The sequence below is a fragment of the Rhea pennata genome, chromosome 1 (assembly GCF_028389875.1).
Source record: "Rhea pennata isolate bPtePen1 chromosome 1, bPtePen1.pri, whole genome shotgun sequence".
NCBI classification, from domain to species: domain Eukaryota; kingdom Metazoa; phylum Chordata; class Aves; order Rheiformes; family Rheidae; genus Rhea; species Rhea pennata.
In genome coordinates this window covers 50,351,582-50,375,237 of record NC_084663.1, presented here as the reverse complement: position 1 = coordinate 50,375,237, position 23,656 = coordinate 50,351,582, and the positions used below count along the sequence as shown (strand labels likewise).

Below are 23,656 nucleotides of genomic sequence, written 5' to 3'. Positions count from 1 at the left end.
TATCCTAATGAAGTGTGAAAAGCAGCTTAGTCCTTTCTTTTAGCCAGGCCTACCTGCTGAAGAGAGGCAAGCGGACAAATCTGCTTGTGATTGCTCTAATATGCAATCTTTCATATACTTTGCTTTTCATTTCCATGCCAGAAAAACACAGAAAAGTGCAATTTAAACACTTTACTTTCTGCTTAGAGGTAGTTCAGGGGAACAGAAAGGAAGGGGAGGAGTTGTGCTAATTTCTTCTCTAACCTTCTGACACTTTTTTCCAAGGGCGTCTGAAGCGTGTTAGCAGGGACCCTAAAGATGCTCGTGCACTAATGAAGGAGTTAATCCTGGGACTGCTAGAGAGCTATAGAAAAAATATTCATCAGCCTCAAGCATCAATATTAAGCAAACTAACTCTGTTATCTTTCTGTTGCTGTTTTCTTGAGTAATACTCAGTTATAGCTGCAATTTGGGGGGGGGGGGGGGAATAAAGATGGTTGCTCAGTCCAGCCTGAGCTAACTCAGATACTCTTCTCAACAGCTTCTGCTTTGGTTCATAATATAATGCTGATTCCTACGAGCTAGCTCTGTACGCGTTAGCGAGAGTAAAGCTTGTGCCGAGTGTCAGTCCGCTCCATTGTGCTGCGCCTTGCTTCACGCGAGTTTTAGCTGTGAGTGTTCGCGAGGCCGGGGTGCCACAACTCACTAGCAGAAGGGCTGCGGAGCTGTAAAGCTGCAGAGCCGGCAGCCCTGCAACTCGCGTTGGAGGGAGCGGCCTACATCCATCTCCAAAGAGATCTAGGCCAGCCCAGCAGCTGGTTCCAGAGCTCTTTGCTCTATTAGCAACACAGGGTAGCAGAAAGCTTATCACGCAGTGGTCTCTCAGGAAGCCCTAACCCTTTTCTCCTCTCTACCATCGTTCTAATCTATGTTCAGGAAAATAGGGTCAGGTTGAAGGTTCTGCTCTGTCACTGCCTTGATGACAGAGGGCACTAGCCCAAACCGGCTACCTCATTACCAGTGCTCCATACACCACCCTCGCCAAACTTGGCACAAGCAATCACCACTAATAAAAACGTGGAAAAGTAGTTGTGCAGTAATTGTTTGCATGAAAGCTTCAGACCCCTCACTGCAGTCTATATAAATAGTAATTTTTTGGCAGTCAGCCACAGCATGAACATACCACCAGACTATTGGACAAGAGGGAAACATTACTAGCCATGAGCTAGCTTGTTCTGTGCATATTTATGAATTTGCCCCCAGACTCTATTCTTCAGTCCCTCAGGGGAGAGGCTGGGATTTTACTTTTTCCCTGAGACAATGGAAGGGGTCTGCTGTGCTTTAACTGGTCACTTACTGAACCCAGCAGAGCCTAGGGCACAGAATGGTTGATGCTCGAAGGGACCGCTAGAGAACATCTAGTGCAGCCCACCTCCTCCTCTGCTCAACGTAGGTCAACAAGAGCAGGTTACTCAGGCCTGTGGCCAGATATGTTTTGAATATCTGCAATGATGAAGACTACCACCTCTCTGGGCAACCTCATCCAGCATTCAAGTATCACAGTTAAAAATATATTTTTTGTATGCCTAAATGGCATTTCCTGTGTTTCACTTCGCACTCACTGCCTGTCCTGTCACTAGGTTCCACTGAGAAGCGTTGCTTCGTCTACTTTCTTTACTCACTTCCCAGTGGGTATTTATACATGTTGATACGCTCCCCATGCAAGCTTTCCTTTCTCCAGGTTGAACAAGCCCACAGCTCTCAGCCTCTCCTCCTATGAAAGACGCTCCAGTCCTTTGACCGTCTTTGTGGCCCTTCACTGGACTCACTCCTGCATGACCATGTGATGAGCCCAGTACTCCAACTGTGGCCTCACAGATGCTGAGTAGAGGGGAAGTTCCTCAACCTCCCTCAACTTGCTGGCAACACGGTGCCTAATGCAGTCCAGGATGCTGTTGGTCCCCTATGCCATGAGGATATGTTGCTGGCTCATGACCAACTTAGTGTCCCCAGGGCTCTCTCTGCTTCCCAGCTGGTCAGCTCCCAGTCTGTACTGGTGCATGGGGTTATTCCTCTCCAGAGGCAGGATTCTGCATTTCCCTTTGTTGAATTTCGTGAGGTTTCTGTCAGCCCATTTCTCCAGCCTGCGGCAGGCCCTCTGAACAGCAGCACAACCAGCTGGTGTATCAGCTGCTCCTCCCAGTCCTCCACTGGCTGCAGGCTGGGGAAGGGTGTGCTTGGTCCTGTCATGAAGATCAAATCAGCCCAGTTTGAAACTGAAATGCAATGAAGTTTTCCAGGCGGTAGCAGATAATGTGCATCCATAGAATACAGAGGAATTGTACATCTTCACTTTTAGGTAGTGGTAAATGAAGCTTCTATAAACTTCTTATCAATTTAAGAGCTTCAGAGATTTGGCTGACTGAAAAACTGGTAATTCTTGCAAAAACTGGAGGAGCAGACATCTAAAGCTCAAAAACAACTAGACAAAAGGTTTACTTTTTACCTTGACTACTGCCTACTCTACAAGGTCTTAGCTTTCCCCAACAGCTATTATTAAAAAAAAAAACAAACAAAAAAAACACTGCAGCTTTGCAAAAAAAAGTCAGCATCAGTATAAAAACTATATGGATTTTAATCTTGATTATACAAGTTGGTTGGCTGTTGTGGCAAAAACAAAAAATCAATTTTTGCTACAAAAATCCTAAAAATAAATCGCAGCCCATTTGCCTACATTAAATGCTTTTTACTTTAAAAAGTACTCAAAACTCAGATTATAAAACCAGAACTGCCTCTTGACCCCACATAGAAAAAAAAAATATATTGAAACATTTTTATAAAAATTATGTCTTGCTTTAAAGCACACTATGCATTTCTCAAGATACGTGGTCTTTCCCTCTTAAGCACACCTTCATAAAAGCATTTGCATTATTTTGTGAATGACTTACAGAGCCCCTGCTTGCCTTTGTTTATGAACTGCTAATAGATATGTTCCACAGCATACTGTGTACCAACAAGCTTAAACTGTAAAAACCTGGCAAATGATTAACCACGGAAAGCCTAACTCTCGTCCTGTAAGAAAAATGTTTGACGCGAGTAGGTTTTTGGCAAAGTTCCTCTAGCTCCAAGCGCCACCTGTAAAAATCAAACGAACAAACTCCAGTCATGTTTACAAATCACATCATTAACCTTCCCAGATCCCATCTTACTCTGTTTTCATGCATTTACTGTTATAAGGATATTACTTTATTATTTCTGACAGTAATATGACGTAATGAAGTTGAAGATGAAACAGCAGTTTTCTCACTAAGTATTAACAGGGGCTTGGTTTATCTCCCTCTCAGAATGTCCTTTCTTAAACTTTTCAAAGACAAGGCCTAGAAGTATGTATACATATATATATATATTTGTATGTATGTATATATACACACTTAAAATACATGCTACACGACAAGCCAGGCTGCTACACAGCAGCGTCCAGGAAGCTAGAAACTGCTGCAAGCTACAGTCTGAAGCAGCAGAATGTCTCTAACTTTATGTCAAGCATTACAGCCGCTGTTTGGCATGAGTTTATTCCCCTTTTTGACACAGTCTGCTTCTGAAAAGGGAAAGTCCTGATCTTTCTGTGACGGGAGTGTTTTTTTAAGCCAGAATGTGAAATGCAAAACTCCAAGGAAATCTATTATCAAATCACAAATTGATAAAATACTTGTTTTAACAACAGACCTGTGACTTCACGTACTACTCCCAAATAAAAATCTGTTTGCTTCAAGTAAAAGCAGTAGAACCTGGCACTGACAAGGAAAGCCTCTGTCGTTTTAACAAAACAAAACTAGTTTTCTACGAAGTACCCAAGTTGCAGAAGTAGAAATGAAAGAAAACCAATCCCATCAGCCACACAGGATTTCCACTTTCCGTCTTTTGCCCTATTTACATACCAGGCACGCGAGGGGGCCCTGGGGCGCCGCTCAGCCCTGCGCCCCACTCAGCCCGGGGCACGCTGCCAAGGAAAAAGCGCCAGGGCCCTTTCAGCGCGGCTCGCCCCGAGCGTGCGCTTCCCTCGCAACCGCTAGAGGCTTTTATCTAAATTCTAGCGCAAGGGAGCATTTTGTTTCAGGACAAAGTCGAGGTCACTTTGCTTCTGCAAACCGCGGTCGAAAGTTTGTGCCCCATCCTGCAGGTGTGGGGAGGGGGGGGAAGGAGGCTCGTGCAGACTGCCTCAACTTGACCGTGTCTCTGCCTGCACAGAGCACAGCGCTAGGAGCAGGAAACCATTAAACACAAGGCAGATCCTACGCAAAGTCACTGTATTCTACAGTCATGAAGCACGAACACCCCCTGAACCTGATTTGCTCAGGGTGGAAGCTTCTGAGCAGGTGATCAAAAAGCAGGAAAAAAAACGAACCCCAGCAGAAGCATGTATTTAAGAGGCTAAAATTAGTTCTCTCGGTTAGGAAAAATGTTGGGTCATGCGTTCGCCAAAACACGACAGATGATCCTGGGTTAAGCTGTACATTCCCTAAGGGTTTACCTCTCACAGAATCTGCATAAAAGCAAAGAAAACCTGCGAAGCAGGTACATCCTTCAGCAAAGCATTTTTGAACTACTTTTGCACTCCTATTAAATGCACTCCAAAAACAGTTAGCATTTCTGATAAAACAGAACAAGTTCTCAAGAAACAAGGTGATCCTACTCTTTTGGGTACTCAGGAAATCTTTGTTAATCTTTGCAGCCAGGCTTCAGAATATGACTTTATTTGATAAAATTTAGATTTTGTGTCCTGTGAAGACGACAGTTATGGGACATTATGACCAGGACTTTATAACTGCTTCCAGTAAAAGGAAAAGAAAATAAGCACTGGAAGAAATTTATATATGGTGGTGGAAGTAGGACTTGTCTTCTGTGCTGACAGATGTAAACACAGGACAGTCAGCGGCGCAGGAAGCGGCATCCAGACAAGCCCCACTAAAGCTAATGGCAACAAAGGAGCATCAGGTTCTACACACATTTATCTGAGGCAAGGTGCAAGAGCTGCAAGCCCTTTCCTTTCCAATTTGTTATCAAATCAATCATCAATTTCACAATCATCAATTTCCATGTGTGAATTAGCAAACAGAGCTAGTAAGTTAATTAAAAATTTACTTTGGTTTATTCTTATAACTGCTACTTATAAGTCTGGGACCTTCCTGTTATGTTTAGGTGAAAGATAAAGGGAGGAAAACAAATCAGTGCTGCCATTTGGAGTATGTTTTCATATGATATTAAGAGTTCTTAAATGAACAACCAGTGAAGCTAGAAAAGTTGGTAGGCCTTAAGTTGTAGGAATAGTATCAAATGTCACTGAGCTGCTAAGAAAGTTAAATATCTGAATTAGTGAATAATTACTAGTAGGCAAGACATTGAGAATTGAATTCATTTAACTTACTTATTTCTTGTATTTGTAGTAACTAGTCCTGTTGCAAATAGGATAAATGAGCTGGATGCTGGAACCTGTTAGTATGAAGTCAAGAAATGCATCAGCATTACGGTCCTGTTAACATACACAAAAAGATCAACAGCTGTATTATCCAGCAACCCTGTCCTAAACAGCAGCAACAGAAATACAAATTACAGCATCCTATTTCATCCATCGTTACCAGCAAAACTCTTCCAGGTTTAAACAAAATAGAAAACAGAAAAAAAAATCCCATCTAGGTCTAGTATTTTTAACTATAGGCAGTACATGACACTGCCCCCTCTAAACTACAGCTCGCGTATCAGGGTCTGCAAGGATAAATGCAGCTTTTAACCAAAGGTGGGCAGGGGTTGGTATTTCTACACTAATATGAACTCCTCTGGAAATAAACAGAGCCTGTCAATACAAAGAAGCACTTGAAATCCCTCAGTTACGTTTAAGGCACTGCCATTTACCTATCACAGAATGTCATATTTGTTACATATTAACATTTTACAGTTACGTGCAAGTCATAAGGTAAATACACAGCGCTAGGATACTGCAGTATGCAGCGCTTTAAAGTGAGAACCACAGGATTTAATGCAATTTACAAATGAGATTCACCAATTATTGCAGCAAGAAGACAGATAATGACACCTGTTATGTCAAGAAAATATCAAATGGTCCGAATTCGTTTACTTGTATGGAAGAGGCTTCAACCCTAACCACCACCACCCACCCACCATTCACTGTCCTCGCAGCTTGTCCAACCTAATGCGTACTTTAAGGATAATGGTTATCACATCAAGGAAATTTTCAGTCCATGCAAAAGGGCATGCCAATGGCAAAGAATATGAAGGGATGTATTTTAATATTCATAGCTTGATTTCAGCCCAAAGTTGTAACGTTGCTGATAATAGCAACTGAGTCCATCAAAATGCATTTGACAATCTAATACATGGTTGACTGACATACTCAAAACCAAATCACACCATACACCTCTGCTGAAGTTGTCACACTCTATCCTCCCAAGAGCGCATGACATGCTCTGTATTCCAGCACAGACAACACTAAATAAGCAGAGAAGTGTCAAATTTCACATAAAGGGTGAGACAATTCCAGTTTCAAGACAAAAAATAGCAAATCAGGTTTGTAAAATATTTAATAGAGCAGTTTCCCAGAAGACTCCTGACCAGAATCATAACCAGACTTTTAAAAAGTATATATATTTTTAGATCTGAAAATTTGTCTTTATTTTTTACAAAATGGATTCCAGGAAGTTTAAAAGGCAGTATCATAGAGGACTTAGGCGCAGAAATCAGGTGTAGTCATTTGAAGCATTCAAGTAAGAATATGGTAATATAAATATTTGAAAAGCATCTTTTATCATAAAGGTTCAAAACAAAATGTATAACTCATTCCAAACTAAAAATTAAGTTTTATAGCACATATTTCCCTGAACAGAAAAAATAAGTAACTTTTGAAATATTTCTAAAGGCCTGAAAGCTTTTTCCTTGGTTAGTTACATTAGAAGACTTGCCTTTCATTAAATTCCTTCCTTTCCAAATACGGAAAGTATTACATCAGTCCACTGTTAAAACAGACAATATGTTGCAAATTAATTCTGGTATATGTTCCAATAAAGCCTAAAGTATAAAGGTGCTGAGGTGGCTTTGAGTTTAGTAGTCATCTCCTCTGCTGACAACTTCTTTGCACGTTGGGCGCAACAGTATAGTATGCTCAAACTGTGCCGTGTACGAGCCTTTAATGTCGCATAAGGGAGGATATGGATCCACTATACCCAAGTCACACAGATTCTTCAACGCCATTAGGTATTTACTCTCTCCCAGGCGATCTAGCCATCTGCGGCAGAAGGCAAGAGTACCGAAGTTTTCGTTGATAACGTTTAGCAAGTGTTTTGCTCTTGGAAGTCTGGGGGGGGAAAGAGAGGAAAACATCTGACTGATAGCAGAGGTATCGCCACCAAACATTCACTACAAGAAAAAGCCCACCAACTAAGAAAAGTTTTAAATTTCAAGGTATTTTAAGACTGCACAGTCTTGGGATGCCTTTCTACATCAATTAAAAATGCTGTCACAAACAAAAGTATACCTTCCCGTTGCAGAAAGATATCCTTCAAAACAAACCTGAATGCTGCCAAACACACTGGCCAACCTTTCCAAACAGAAAAATATTAAATTATGAATATATCCCCATCTAACATCCCAAACAAAACTAAAGGAACAGTTACCTTAAAGGTTGATTCATTTTATAGAGAAAAACAGAATTCCTCCTGATCCAAAATGCTTAATATTCTACACTTATTCAGGAATAAGCTTGGTAGTTAGAACTTTGAAGTTTTACTTTTGAAGTCAATTTTTATTTCTAACCCTAATAGTCTTCAGTTCCAAAAATATGTTGCATTTCTAGAAGTGCTACTACTTAATGCTTTTATTGGCATTGCTTAATGGAAACTAAAAAATTAAAACTAGTTTTATTTTACAACAATACACTAAACCACGGCCTTACAAACCACAAAACACCTAAACAATCAAAACAGATGACCTGAATAGTTTAATAGGACTTTTCCCAGAATATACTGGTGTGCCACAATCTTTATTAAAGATGTTGGTAAAGGGGTTATTATATATTTAACGTATAATAATATACTATCATACACATATTATTAATATAACTATTGTAAAGCTTATTAATGACAAGAAAATTTAAAAACTACTTTAGATTTGTGAAGGCATCATGTATGTATTTCATTTCTATATTCTTTGGAATATTTTGTATTATTCCACACTTATAATCAGAGCATAGTACACACAAATGCTTGTTTTAGAGCATTTTGCTGTTTTATAATAAGAATATTACTATCAGAGGACCGTTTTTGAGTCCTCTTGACAGCCTTAAAATTAGCACAGAATTGTGCTGTATCAAATCTGAACTATAAAAAGGTGACAGCTCTAGTGCTATATAAGAACAACAACAAAAATCCAACCTTATTGGCACATGCCCAACATCAAAGTTCTTCATATAATGAGAACACTCCATATCATCATGAACAACACCCTTTCCTGTGCTACCAAAGGTTTCTATAGCATATACTTCACCTTCCTACAAAAAAAAAAAAAAGTTACAATATGAAAATAAGTAAAACGTTGCTGTTTTGATACAATGATCTCAGTATTACAACTTATGCATACAATAAATTAAATGTGAATCAATGTAGAGAAAACAATACAGTAATTTCACACAGTGGTAAAGTTAGTTATCTCCAAATAATCAGATATTAATACTGTTTTATTTATTTCAAGCCATAAATATCAGCATTTTTCTAAACACACTATTTCTCAAAGTCATTGCAGTTAAAAGTATTGACAAAGTGTATTATCTAAACACAGCTAAGAAACTACATTCTGCTGCAAAATATTTGTTTAACTGGAAATAGTTCTGTACTATTCAGATAAAAGTCCTAGGAAATGTGTAATGTAGATATAGCAAACACGTTGATTACAAAGACTTACTGCACTGAAGCACTTTCTGCTCAATTTCTGCAAGAATTTTCTGATAACAGCTGCTAGTATAAAAACTTAACCTGCTCATTTCCACTCCACAAGATGAATTTCTTCAAGAAATGAAGGTGATATATATCTGCAAGGGCATTATCAAAATTCTAGCCAAGAGCGTATTGAAATGCCATTATATAATCTCATTTTTGCCAAGCGTATTCACATATCCCAAACAGTAGGACTGTGAAAGGAGTTTAACAGGACAAGGTATCAAACGTAAACTGAAAAATACAACTGCATTTATCTGTTAATCAGGCAACTTCAAAAGCCACAATCCCCAAATAAGAATTCATATGGAAAACAGTAACATGGATTTCCAATTCAAGATAAGTTCTTAAAGATGCCTTGAATACTCAACTGATTTAATTAAACCGTCACCAAAAGAGTCACTTCCCACTGACTTGTTCAGGAAAAAAAAAAAAAAAATTCCCCTGTCACAAAAATTCACTAAATTGTATTCCGATATTATAATTAAAGCAGTACGGTAAGAGTTGGCAGTGCTCTACATTCTTCATAGGCTAAACTCAGCCTTTAATGATGTAAAATTGTGTCCTAAGTAACTCATAGAAGTTAAAGAAATTTTTAAAAAGTCTTCTCCCCAGTGTTTGCATAATCAATTAAAAACAGTCCCCAAAGCTCTGAAATCTTTAAAATTTGTTTAGAGAAAAAGTTTTATACTAATAATGTAGCAATGATAGACGACGTACAAGACCTAGGCACTCACAAAGTTAAAACAAGGTCATGACAAGCTTTTTCCACTTTGCTTTCCTAATGCTCTGTAATCCTTTCTACACACTCCTAGAAATAAGAGGATAGTTACAGCTTCATCTTTTTGCTCACATCATTAACCAGGTGATCAACAACTATAAGTTTTGGGTGATGGGAGTGAGCCTACTTAAACAACAACAAAAATTTTTCCTAGTCCCTTTCTGCTCCTGTTCAGCTCTTGAAAGTTTTGTGTACTTTGATAAGCTTACTTAATGACCATTGCTGAACCAGACTTAAAGCTTCTTACCCCATTATTGATCTTCTAAATAAAACTTATCTTGTCAGAATCCAAGCTTACATCAAAATTTTAAATCGATAAATCTGAGGTTACGTATTTTAATGCTGCCTTTCTCTGGCACAATTTCCCTCATTATGCAGTGATTTCTCTTCCTCTGCTCCAAAATACTATTCAAATCACATTTTTCATCTAGCTTCTCACACTAACTAGAAATATGCTCAATCATTTTGCATCTGGAAAGAAAAACTGCACTGGAAGCTTTTCAAGGAAGAGATGATACGTAATTGTATTTGCAAAATGTCAGTCATAGCCACGATGCTACAGAAGTATTTCTCAACAATACCTTGAATAAGAGAAGCTTGTTATTTTGTCTTTTTAATTACAGAACAAACAGACATAAAAAAGGTGAACGAGTGGCAAGTCCAAACATCTTTGGTGGCACCTCCAGGCTCTCAAGTTCATCCCAAAATTTGAATTCCTGTCCTTTTTTCCTGTTCCTAGGTGTAACATTGCAACACTTTAAGTAATGCTTACATATTCAAAAGTGAACATCCAAGAGTTTCCTTAAGCACCACTAATGCAATTCAGATTTCAAGCTTTTATAGTGAATTTCCAAGACTCCAATTTCAGAGTGTTAGGCATACTAGTAGGGGTAAACAGAGAAACCCTGAGCCACTGAGATGGGAAAGTCTCAAAACCAACTGCTCTTTCACAGAAGTACTGCAAAGTAAAGCAAGGTTGTCTTCTAGTGTTATTGTTCACCAGGATCACAAATAGTACACAAGGAAAATACATGAGGAAATATTTCCTCATGACATTTCAAAGTGACATTTACAGAAACTTAACAAAGATTTAAGAACATTTTTTACCTCCATTCTTGTTGCTTCTCCTCCTTTCACAATGGGCACTGTTTTTCCAGCATGTATCCTGTATGGCCCAATTGAGTGTCCATTCAGATTGCGAATTGGTTTCACTTTTTGGGGGGGGAAAAAAAATACACAGGTAATTCCCTAACAAATGTTAAATACATCAATGCAAATTACTCTATTAGCCCATTCTAACAGTATGACAGTGACTCTTCATATTGCAATACTGCAGAGGGGCTGAACAGCCCTCCTGTACAATTTTAGAAAAGATACAAGTTAATTTCACATACTGTATCACAGCTTCATTATTAAAGATTAGTAATTCCACTAATAGAAAATGTTATCAATAAAGTCAAATAGCAAGTATCACATTATTTGTGTATTTTAAAAAACAGTTGTTCAGCTCTTATCTGATAAAGATACAGCACTTAGAATATTTGCAAGGATAAGCCAAGAAGCACATTTCCCCAGAGTACAGCAAATCGGGTAGAAACATGTATTTAGCCAAGTTACTCATATCATGCTTCTTGTACAAAGGTTTTTTCAATACAATACAAATAAATCAGTATTTGTACAAACATTACGTGAAGATAGCTATCCTCACTTAAAAAGAAAAAAAACTTGCCTTGATATGTTTTGCCATCAATTTCAACCTCATAAGACTCCATAACCTCTTGGATGGCCTCCCCAACATCACAGAGACGCACATCTATTCCAGCACACTGAAAATAAGGTGAAACTATAAATGAAAAATTATTGCAAAGCTTATTTTAAAAGACTTGGTAACTTCTATAATGATCATACCTTTATTCCAGTGTTAGTGGCATCCTTTACTGCTTGTAATAGTCTGTCATATTTTGGATTGAATGTGACTGTAAAAGCGCAGTCAATAATACGACCTGAAATCAACAGAAGTTAATGAGCTTCACAGTCTCTGTGCTGAAGAATGTTTAAAAAAATATTTAGTTCATAAGTAAGTAAAAACTAACCACTAATGTGCGTCCCAAAATCTATTTTGCAAATATCGTCATACTGTAGCACTGTCGGATCACCAGCGTTGGGAGTGTAGTGGGCGGCACAGTTATTCAGAGAACACCCAGTAGGAAACGCTAGACCTGCGTTTAGACCATTTTCTTTTATCAGCTTACGTGAACAGTCTTCTAGTTTTTCACTAAGGGCAGGAAGGAGGGAGAAGAAAAAAAAACCACAGCAGTTATCCTTAGTATATTTTATGATAACTTTAATAAATTAATCCAAGAATAAAAATTCAGAAAAATAGTCAAGCAAACGTACTTCTAAAAGTATTTGTATACTAACTAGAAGGAGACCCTAAAGTGGAAAAAAAATAAGTACAAGACAGTGATCTTCAGCTGTGTTGCTTCTTCTACTTTTTCCTTAGGCAAAAAAAAAAGCCTCAGTCTTTTAATCTAAATGTAAAGTACACATAGTTTCCAAAGTACGTTTAATCCGTTCTACCAGAGAAATAGAAGTTGTATAATTAAAGCTTAGGGGAAAGAAAAAAAAAAGTTATAGCCTAGTAACTGTTAAGAATGTGAATGTACAGTCCTTCCATTCATCCAAAATTTTTCCAATTAAAACAATTTTTTTTTTTTAATTTCAAGCAGTAGCTAGGATAAAATAAAAATCTATGAAACTAACATTTGTCCTTGGGTTTTGTTTTCTCTACTTTCAAGCTTTTAACCATTGGAAAGCTACAGATATAAGAACACTAGTGCATAGTCCTACAGACAGTTATAGTAAATAGTGTAAACGACAACTCATATCAGTGCAACATACTCCGATTCCATTTAAGAAAGCTATTCATTCAGAGTAGTCTGAAAAAAATAAAAGCTTATTTTATATGACAAGTCCCCATAGTCTGAAGTATTCTAGGAAGAAAAGTCATGTTTTGAGAAAAAATTGAGAGCTTTTAACTAAAACAGTCGAGCAGTAGAATTTAACATGAGAGATTTGTTTCAGCCAGTCTAATGATTACAAAAGACAGCTGTCTTCCACCTTCCCTGATGGCATATTATTTCCTTCCATTGCCCTCACACAGTTACTCTCAGTCAGCTCTGATTAGCTTTCTTCCTATCCTGCTCTTGTCAGCACAGTCCTTACTTGTATCAGGCAGAAAGCAGCTGATTTTTGGATCTGTGCATATCTGGCCAGTTGACATTAATTCCAGTTAAACTGAAGGATGGAAAAAGAAGTAAAAGAGTCAATAAAGGTTTAGGCTAATTATTCTCTTTAAACTTTTACCAAATGAATGTTTATATTAACCAACTTGTTCAGTTATTTATGATCTACTGGAGATTAACAGGAAGAAATGTTTTTGCATTTCCCCAGAAACATCAGTCAGTGAGGACGAAATATAGATAAAAAGCTCCCGTCTTGGGACTGAGCGTGTCCCCATGCAGTCTGCATGCCTCTTCCCCAACTTCCAGCCTCAGGCTGCACCTGCACTGCTAATCCACATAGTATTTCACTGACAATTCTGGCAAAGGTTGAGGTTTTTTTGTTTTTTGTTTTATTTTAAACAACTGCTATTGCTGCTTCTCTTGGCATCACTGGAGAACTTACATACAAGAGTAGCAGAAGAACAGAACAATTAAAAAGAAAAAAAAATCAAGCACACCTACTTAACATAACTGAAAGCCAAGTTTGAAATTCATTATCATCACAGGCCCTGTAAAGCTGCATAAACTAATAATATGTTAATAGAAGAAACTAAAAGGAATGAATTCAGGATACTGGTTGAGTGCTTTGAACAAAAACCTCTACAAAACTCCTGATGCAAACCATTAAGTACACAAAATTGAGATTCTCTCTGAGGAAGGGAAAAAAAAAAATCTATAAAGGAGTTCTTTGAGAAGCCCTGTGTCCTCACCAGATTTCTATCATCGTCATTCCAGGCCTTATCCAGCTCATAACGTATTTCCTCACTTGTCTGTGTGCCTCTGCAGCTTCCCGAAAATCATTCCAGATTTCCTCACTGGCTTGATCTAGTGCCTTTTTTTCTTCACTAGTTGTTCTCCAAGCAGCAGTACGCCTTTAAAATAAATAGTGTTATGAAAAGTTATTGTAACTTTAACTACAGTAGTCGTTACAATACCTAACGCAGTACATAGCAACTATGACACTTGCTGGGAAATGACTTTGTTCACATTCTCTCTGTATTTGCTGGACAGCAAGTTAACATTTGTTCCAAGAGAACACCACTTATTTTGGCTCTTTGATAGGATCGTAGAATAAATACAAAAAGTTTTGAATAGAAGACTAAATACAAGATTACTTTTGAATATTCTTTTATTATGCAAAAAACACGCAAGTAAGGTTCCAAGAAAATACATAATTTAAAGCACTCTATCCATTGTCCGAATTTAACTTAAAAAATAAACCCCACCTTCCTATAACTAAAAAGTAGGTATACAGTTTGAATGGTGAAGCTGGAGGCCCTGTAATGACACACACACAAAAAAATGTAGTGACAATTCAAATAGCTCTGTGCATGCTCTGCAAAACAAATACTACTAAAACCAGTACAAATCTGCAAACCCCTATCCTACAGATAGGTCACTGAAGGAAAAGGACAATGGACAAGATAGACTGAAGATGCTGAAGTATCCTGCAACTTGCTCTCATGTTTCTGAATTTCTAAATTAACTTTCATATTTATTTAAGTGGGCTGATTCCAAGCTAGTAACAGAATAAATTAAAGAATAACTGTCTGAAACACAGAAATGCAGTTACGTCTTTCATGTAAGCCCTCTGCTCTAAGAGTTTCCTTCACAGCCAAAGAACAGGTGCGAGAGTGAGCCAAGAAAATATGCCCTGCAAGTTTTTTGAACTTATTTTGAACTGAATATTTATACAGTGTGAAGAGACCTGCATTCCTAAAGCAGACCTAAGAAAATAAAGGATAACAAGCTCTTCCATAACATTTTTCTTAGGATGACCACAGGATCCGAGTATTTTGAGACCCTTCTGCTTGCATCCCCTGAAATTCCTCCTTTTCAAATAGCAGTGGAAAAAAAAAAAAAAAAAAAAAAAAACACACACCCTCCACAGTTACTTTTCTGAGAAGTTCCCTTACTCTGTGAGTATCCAGTAGCAAGAGCTGCAGGGAGAATTTCAGCCATCAGTCAAGAGACCAAAGTGCAAGCTCCAGAAAGTTGGCAGGGAGCTGTCCTAGCTCCATCATACTATATTCCCAGCGCATATTCCCACTATAGAGAGAATTAGGGGGCAAAACAGAGGTCTTTTACATTAAAAAAAAAAAAATGCACCAGACCCAAAGCTGTTTGCTGCCGGAGTTGTGCCACTGAGATCCAGAAGCTCAGGAAAAGGGGTCACAAGAAATGGGCCTAAGCACTTCAGGAGATACGAAAATCAAGCGAACAGACACTAGTCTGACACCAAACACCAAGACCTCTAAACAGGTACACGAGTAGATAACAAGCCTTCCTGAGAACCAAGTTTCCTGATGTGCTGGCTTCCATGCAAGCCAGTGTAAGAAGTTCACCTCTTGCTCCAAGCCATTTGTTCCCACCTTTACAGTCCAGTTCATAGTCCTCATTTTGTGCTGCTACATCTCTACAGGATTGTGCTGTAAATTGGATTTTAGTGATCCAAAGCAAGAATCCTAGATAAGAATTCCCTTAGATTATTTTAACCCACATAACAGCACAGGGGCAGAAACAAACACCCAGCGATGTGGGGCAAGAATGTAAGCCAGCTATACCAAAATACTCATATAATGAAATATTGCTTATAGACTTTGTCGTCCGTGCAGAGTCATTTCAAATTCAGATGTCTTTAACAAAAGTGCAAATCTGACAGAACTGAAGATGAAAAAAAAACCCCAGCTGTTAAGTCTGTTGTTTATATATGTACCAATTCACTATTCTTCACCCTAAAACTGAATGAAATTGATTTTATTTCAACTTCCCACACAAAGTATAATCCTAGGTTGATGAGAGGCAACTTTTAAAAGCATGTGAGGGTTAAGAATAAAAGAGAAAAAATGTAAGTGTAGGATGAAAACAAAAATGCTTCACAAGCATATAAAATGAAACTATTATTCAGAATAAGAAATATTCTGACACATGTCAACTACTCACTTAAGTAGCTGCTTATGCTATGAAATCCTAAAGCAGTACATAATTTATTATTTAAATTAAAAAGAACAAAACTAAGCATATATTTGCTTTAAAGGAATTACAAAAATAAACTTTTTCAAGTGCCTTAGAAGAATATGTTCTTCTCTAACTATAGAATATTCTTGGTACAGAAAAGATGCCCCACTTAAAAACACTTAGAAAAAGCTTATTTTAAATAAATAGTAGTAAAATCAGAGTAAACCATTTAAACTTCAATAGTTGGCTGCATAACTGAGGTGTAAAAATTGTACATGTTGTCTGTTAATAAATTAATATTTATGGATGATGTGTTTGTAACAATTTCATTAAAACATATCATTCTGAATGTGGCATACATATGTATAGGCAAACGCTTAGTTCCTAAGGACAGAAAAAGTCTTTTCTGGGTCAGCCCTTCAAGACCACCCTGTGAAAGTCCTACCATTAGCATGTTAATATTGTACAATCAAACAAGGCAGTCATTTATAAATAAATACGAACATGTCTTGTGATCAAATTGGAGTCATTAAGGAGGGGGGGAGTGTTCCACAAAAAAAAATTAATCTCACAAAACCGAAACTGCATCATCTGTGAACATCTGAACATATTTTATAGGATGTACTGAAATCTTAACTATGTTGCTTACACTATCAGAAATAGGCCCTGGCTTTATACAACCCATAGAAGTTCCAAAATCATTTGATCCTGAAGAAGAAATCACTTCTTGAAAAATAAACAATGCTTTCCAAAATATAAATATTTTCTACTTTTTTTGAAGCTATCTGAGTTTTGATTCAAAACTTCCTTGGAAGTCTTCAGAATCAAACTCAAGTCTTTTCATTCAGATTTTCATGCAATTCACACTGATTTTTCCCTCCAGTCAATAAAAAGTGGTCTTTCATAATACTCCTTATATATATATATATGTAAAGAAACTCCTTGAGTTTGGATGGTATAATCTAGTTCCTAACAAAACACATAATGAAACAGTACCCTGTGAAAACACATGGATGCCAATCTCCGTTCTTGTAGACTACTAGAAACTGTTGCTTGTTCAGTAAAACAGCACATTATTCACACATATCTCTATGAATTGTGGAAGACAGTTTTAGTGATCCTATCTATATAATCAAAAGATAAAGAGAAGCCAAGCACACAATATAACACTTAAGCTTTTTCCATTAACTTCTCTCAGGCTCTGAGATTGACATGCCTCTACCAAAAAAGCAGTGAGGAAAGCTATTAGTTTCCAGTTCTCAGCAGACATCCAACTACAAGTTTAGATACAGATAGTTTGGATGTTTTCTACACAGAAATATTCTATTATCTTCCTTTTATTTCTTTATTATGACCTGAAACATCTCAATTATATTCCATTTTTATTTATATCAAATGAACACAAAACACGCCCCATAAATTTATATAATGGGGGTGGGAAGGAAAGATTAACAAGCAGGAGCGAAGACTTGACTTTTAACTGGCTCAAGTCACAGCAACAAATTTCGTTCAACTGACTTACATAGAACATCAATTTTGGTTTTGATTAAGGTTATTAAAACAAAACTTATTTGTTCTATCTCATTAATTTTAAGACAATAAAACTATTTTCCTGGCAGGTTATGGTCTGGCACCTCATTTATTACTGGCTCACATCCCCCTAAGTTGGGAAAATTATTTAGTAAAAAATTTTTTCAACAAATGTAGCCATGTTCTCAGTTAATCAGCAATAGATTTATTCACACTCCGCAATTGCCACACACTACAGTTGCCATCCAAGTCTCTTTGCACGATATATCTTCCCTCTAGGTATATTTTACTTCTTTAATAAGAAAAAAAAAGTCACTGAAGATGCAAACATGGCTCAGCTATCTTAAAAAAGATATACTAGAAAGATGTAGCTATTTTATGATTAAAATCCCTCTCTATTCCATACTCTGACAGACCATGTGAGAAAATCTCACCCAAAACTGTTGTATAACAGTCATCTTGCTAAATTTTGAGCCTTCATACAAGTTTTTTTTCTTACAATCTCTTAGTGCCATGTTGGTCCCAAAGTTCCCTGTCTCAGGGCAATTCTGCTCATATAGCCTGTACTTTAATTAAAAGAGTAGATAGGGAGGAACATTTCTGGCCTAAAGACTTTTAGTTGTTAGATGATCCAGTAAAAAAAAAAAATTACAAATCACTTCGTTTATCCATTTAGTTGTATATTAACAGTTTGCAACTCTGCACTTGCAGATGACAGTATTTATTTTTTAAGTTTCAAATACTTACCCATCCTGTGTTGATGGATATTCACATTCTTCACCCTTTGGGAATACATTGCTGGGATATAGATCACATATTGGAATAGAAGGTGGATCTGTCTGGACCTTTGCTGTTGAGTATAATTTAAGAAAGTTTTACAAATGGTACATTGGAAATTTTAAGCACCTCATTTCAACTGTAAGAAAAATTAAACAACACAATTTAAGATCATCTTAGTAGGATTTGGGCTTTTACCCAGGAGACATCACATCACAATGTCCTCAAATGACTTCATTTTGTCAACGCTTGAAGCTGGCATCCCTGAAAGCTGGCATTCAGGGATACCAGAAAGAAGAAATTTCAGCTAGACTTGGCCTGAGAACCCAAACTGCATCCCAAAGTTTGTTTCAATTGCCACAACAGCACTTTGACAGATTTTACTGAAAACTCAAGAAGTCTTTCTTTTTTTTTGTGCTCGATACCTACGTCCTTTCTTCTTTTTCTTCTTCTTCTTTTTTTTCCCTGTTGCTCCATCTCCTTCACCATCTCCATCTACAGGGAAAAAAAAAAGTGCTCAGATGAACGTAAAACAGACAGAAAGAATCAAACAATTTTGAATGAGATGCAAAACTATCTGAGACTATCTGGATCAAACACTTCTTTTACTTTGGAAGATTTAAATCCAATGATTTACCGATTTATTGTAAGCTCCCAAACGTGTAAAAAGAAATGGATTAAAAAAAAAAAAAAAGGAAAGGAAAAGGACAGCTAGAAGCTGCCACCAAGACACTAGCATTTTCAGGTTCCTTCCCAGACTGAACACAGACGTAAGAAAACACTTCTTAAAGTATTGCTACTAGATCACCTTTCCAATTGCCTCCTTAGTGTTAATGACCCCAAATATATCAGCAACCAGAAAAAGAGAAGCTTGAAGAGAAAGTTTTCAGTAAGTCTATTTCAAATTTGTCTGCTCTTAATTTACCCAAAGAGAAGCTGGAGCACATAAGGCAGAACCATATTAGATACTACAGCTAAAAGCTAGGAACTCATGCTTCAAGCCAATCTTCTGATGCCTTATCTACAGGTAACTTTAACACTCATCTGGAAAGAGAAGAGGAAAAAAAAGTAAAGATAACAGCAGTCGTCTCAGAACGGAGCTATATTTGGAAATACAGGAAAAGTCACAACCAGCACTGGACAAAACCAGTGCCTACAGGAGGTATCACTGCAAAGCACAGTATGCAAGCAACAAGAATCAGCCAAACTACAGAACGGTCACCTTTCAGAGATGACAATATCCCTGTGGGCATTATGTCTGACTACCTTTAACACTTATTTATCTTAATAGGATACTATCTAATGACACCTTCTGGAGCTAACCATGAGCCAATTTCAAAATGTGTATGTACTAGCCAGCTGCATTTAGAACACTGCAATTATTTAAAGCAAACAGTAAAATTGTAAGAACTTCTAGAATCAATCAAGGCAAAGTACTGCTGTTCTGAATGCATTTACACAGAATCCTATATTTGTTATTTTTTAAACAAATGTCCAGCTGTTCCTGACACTAGATTTTCAAGCCTTTTATGATGGACAATGTCATCTGAATTTTATAAGGTAGTGACTCCTGTAATCCTGCCACTGGGGCAAATTTCAGTAGTGCACCCTTCAAATTCCTATCAGCATTAAGTATCTCATTTTGAAATCTTCAAAAAAGAATTTGCAGGTGTGTTTTGTAACTGCAATTTAGTTCAGACTACCAGGCTCCATTAACACGTTTACCAGGCAGTTGATTAATACTTAACACCATATATGTGTTTCATTATAATATATAATACAGTAACTTTACCACATTTCTCTTGACCTTGACTATGCTCCAACCATTCACCAAGAAATAAATTAGACATGACTCCAGTTCATTCATCAAGTGATTTATGGGTATTTTTAGAACCCTAGGCCAGAACTACAAATGCCAACAACATTTCTTAAATTTTGTCTGTTGCTATTTGCTTATTATGGCTTTTTCATATGTCACTGCACGTGAATCTGCCAATTAGCAAGCCAGACTAACTGGGCCTATGCTTTCAGATCCTTGAAGACTGCTGCAGACCAACTGTGATGCCAGATATGTAACTACTGCATCTGACTAACACCTCATTCGTCTTCAGGCTGTTTAGCTCACATTGAAAAAAACATGCACCAAAAAAGCAATCTTATATCTTTGTGAAACTGAAGCCTGTCGTTACACCATTTTGGTATAGATATTCAATTAAACTGTAACTAATTTCATGCATAGATGTTACTTATCAGCACATTTTAATGGTGCGGTGAAAACCTGGAGAGCACTTCCTAATCTCTCTCATCTTTCAAAAGGCGTACAATGTTATTTCTGAGATCACTCAGCTAGGAATTTTATTGGGTAGAGGGAAAAGAAAAAGATATTTTGTTGTTTTTACTCTAACTGCAGCACCATGTCTTAAGCAATGCCTCTAAACCCACAAAAGTATTAGACGGCAAGTAGCAAAAACTGGTGCAGGCAATAACACACAGTAGTCTTCAAAAAATATCAGAGCAATTCTTCTGCAAAAATATTGTCCCTTTTTTGAAAATATACTCATGTCAAATGTGGACAATAAGATTATTATTTCAGAGATATTAAATTTTCCAAAAAAAAAAATCTTAAATATTTGCTAATGCTTGCACTGTAAAAAGCCTATGAGAACATAGCACTTCATCTATGAAAAATTACTTCTCTTGAAATGGAACGGCAACTATTTTAATCATTTTCAAATATGCTCTTCACTGCAAGAATTTTTCACTATCCTCCTCAATACTTCCTGGCTTAGTTGCAAGCAGGGTAAAACATACATTATATTAACGACCTTTCAACTCTGTTACCTGAAATACATCATAAGAATAATCCATCACTATATAGTTCTAGAAATACTAATTACATAGAACTGGGTACTATACATAGATTAAGTATGTTGGCATATATAAAATTATAAATAATTAATCATTTCAGGTTTTTCTTACTTCTACATCTAATTTTTTTACAGCCTGGAATGATGAATCCCAGCAATAGTCTGCTAAAAAGTTTTCCGAACAAAATGAAAAGAAGTATTTCAGGATGCTGAGCCAAGGTTAATTTTTAATAGAAACCACTCCTCAAAACAAAGACAATACAGCATTTCTACCTGAAATGCCTACATAAGAGACCCATCTAATCTGGATTTCAGTACTAGACATTTCCAAGGTATTGTTTAAAATTTCAGTTGTGTAGCATTGGCAACATGTGAGGTGTATGCCTTGTTTATGTATTAATCCCTCCACACTTCAGTTTTAATGAAAAAAAAAAAAACAAGATTATAGAGAAATGTTTTGTTTCAAGTAATTTTTGAAGGTTAAGATGGTATATCATTTAAAATGCATTGTCTCAAATTTCACTGCATGTTTTGTTTAAAGTCAAGAATAAGAACTCAATTTGAAACATAAACTTACACTGCAAATGGTATTGCAAGTGAGAATGATTTACAACTTGCCTTCTCTGAAGCTAAACATTTCTCCACAATAAAACCATAGGAAAACAAGTCTTTAACAAACCTGTTACCACATTTTTAAGCACATACACATACATTATACACACACATATACACATATAAAAGGCTGAATTGTTACCAAAAAAAGATATACATAGCATGGTTATCTTATCTTCCCTAAAATCACTGGAGAAGAAAAAAAAAAGAAAAACTCAGACACCTGTACAATGTATGTTAAAATGGGAGTCTGAAAAAAGATTGAAAGTGGAAGTGTTAAAGGAAAAAAAAAAGTTACACTTGCCTTCATCATCATCATCTTTTTCTTTCTCTTCCAATGTTTGTTTATCCAACTGCTTTGCTACATCATCAAGGGCATTTTCCATTTCTTTATCTGTTTCCTGTCCTGCTTGTAAAATTAAAACATGACTTAATAGAGAAGTATAGCTCTATGTTTGTATACAATAAGCTCTAAGTCTGTACAGAAATACTGTGCTTCACCTCATCCAACAGATAACAGAGCATGTCTTTTTTCCCCCAAGCAAGTCCAGTGTGTCAAGTGCACAACCGTAGGGCCCAAAGTGACAGGTGCCATTACTAAAACTTGAATATAAAGGTGACATTATCCAAACACTTCTGATCACTTTTTTCTGCTACAGTAACCAACTCTGCTCACCTTAGCACCAGCCTGCTCTAGCGACATAATAAGGGTGTAAAGCAGATAATTACAAACACATAGTACGATCATCACTAACTGCTCGCTTGCTAAAACAAACCCAAGCCCAAATCGTAGCTCCTTTGCTCTATTTGCCCAGACTTGCTCCAGACCTCTCCGAGAGCATGGGAGGGGTACGGAGACACCGCCGTGCGGGACGGCTTTTCAAGCAGCAGTTTTCCGCCCGTTCCCCCTCAGGGCAAGGGAGGGTACGAGGGACGGGGTGGCTTCTCCGGGGCGCACAGCAGCGGGGAGCACATCCCTCACGCCGACCTGCCGGCTGCTGAAGGCCAGGAGCAGCCTCCTGATGGCGGGGGTGTAGGAGACCCCCTCGCTGCGGGGGCTTCCTCAGCCCGCACAGCCGCCGGGACAGCGGCCTCGGCGGCGCCCATCACCCCACCGCCAGGGCGCACGGCAGGCCCTCACAGTCCCCCCCGGGGCGGCAGAAGGCCTCATCCCGCACAGCTGCCCCCCGTCCAGGGCCCCGGCCCGGCCCTCACCCCCGGGGGCCGCTTTGCCCTTCTTCTTCTTCTTGCGCTTCTTCTTGGCGCCCTCCTCCGCGCCCAGCCCCGCCCCGCCGCCCTCCGCGCCGTCCTTGTCCTCGGGCTCCGGCGGCAGCTCGCCGTTGAGGTGCTTCTCCGCCTCGGCGGCGGCGCTGCCCGCCGGCCCCGCGCCCGCCATGTCGCCGCGGCCGCGCCGCCTCCGACCCACGACGCGAGAGAGACAGAGCGGCACGGCCCGCCCTCGCTCTATGGTGAGCGCGGGGCACGCCGGGAAGGCTGGAGGACTCCGCCGGGAGGAACCGCAGGCTGTCCCGCCCCCCCCCGCCCCGTGCGCGCGCCAGGGGCGGGGCCCAACGGTCGGGGCCCAACGGTCGCGCTCCGTGTGGCGGCGGCGGCGGCGGCGGCGTGGTGTGCGCGCTCCCGGCTGCGGGGGTCGAGGTGCCGTTAGCCGCCCAGCGGCGGTCCCGCTATCTGTTCCGGGGCTTCCTGTCCGGGCGCCCGGCTGCCAGTCTGTGCCTCGGGTAGCCGCGGCCCGGCAACCCCGGTGTAGCGCCCGCTCCTTCGGCGTGCGCCCGGCTGCGGCGCGGGGTGCGGCCGGGCTGGCCAGTGCCTTTCTGGTCGCCGATCTTTGTACCGTAAGATCTGTGCTCA

General features: G+C 38.7%; 1 protein-coding gene across 1 annotated transcript; it reads right to left on the bottom strand.

Annotated features, from left to right (window-relative positions):
* Positions 1 to 6,557: 6,557 nt before the first annotated feature.
* On the bottom strand, positions 6,558 to 23,225 carry METAP2 (methionyl aminopeptidase 2). The gene is made up of 11 exons (XM_062585532.1): positions 23,003 to 23,225; positions 22,092 to 22,193; positions 18,738 to 18,803; positions 18,279 to 18,381; positions 13,754 to 13,915; positions 11,853 to 12,034; positions 11,668 to 11,762; positions 11,489 to 11,585; positions 10,867 to 10,970; positions 8,421 to 8,536; positions 6,558 to 7,345 (listed from the first exon to the last, which is right to left on the bottom strand). The coding sequence occupies exons 1-11, from the start codon at positions 23,181 to 23,183 to the stop codon at positions 7,093 to 7,095; spliced, it is 1,461 nt and encodes a 486-aa protein (XP_062441516.1). The 5' UTR covers positions 23,184 to 23,225; the 3' UTR covers positions 6,558 to 7,092.
* Between the last annotated feature and the right edge of the window lie 431 nt (positions 23,226 to 23,656).

Excerpts from the sequence above, each read along its gene's own strand:
- METAP2 (XM_062585532.1), bottom strand. The coding sequence starts at position 23,183 with ATGGCGGGCGCGGGGCCGGCGGGCAGCGCCGCCGCCGAGGCGGAGAAG. Across the intron at positions 13,916-18,278 it reads TATCCATCAACACAGGATGG|GCGTACTGCTGCTTGGAGAA; the intron begins GTAAGTATTTGA and ends TTTATTTTAAAG. Across the intron at positions 11,763-11,852 it reads TTTTGGGACGCACATTAGTG|GTCGTATTATTGACTGCGCT; the intron begins GTTAGTTTTTAC and ends TGTTGATTTCAG.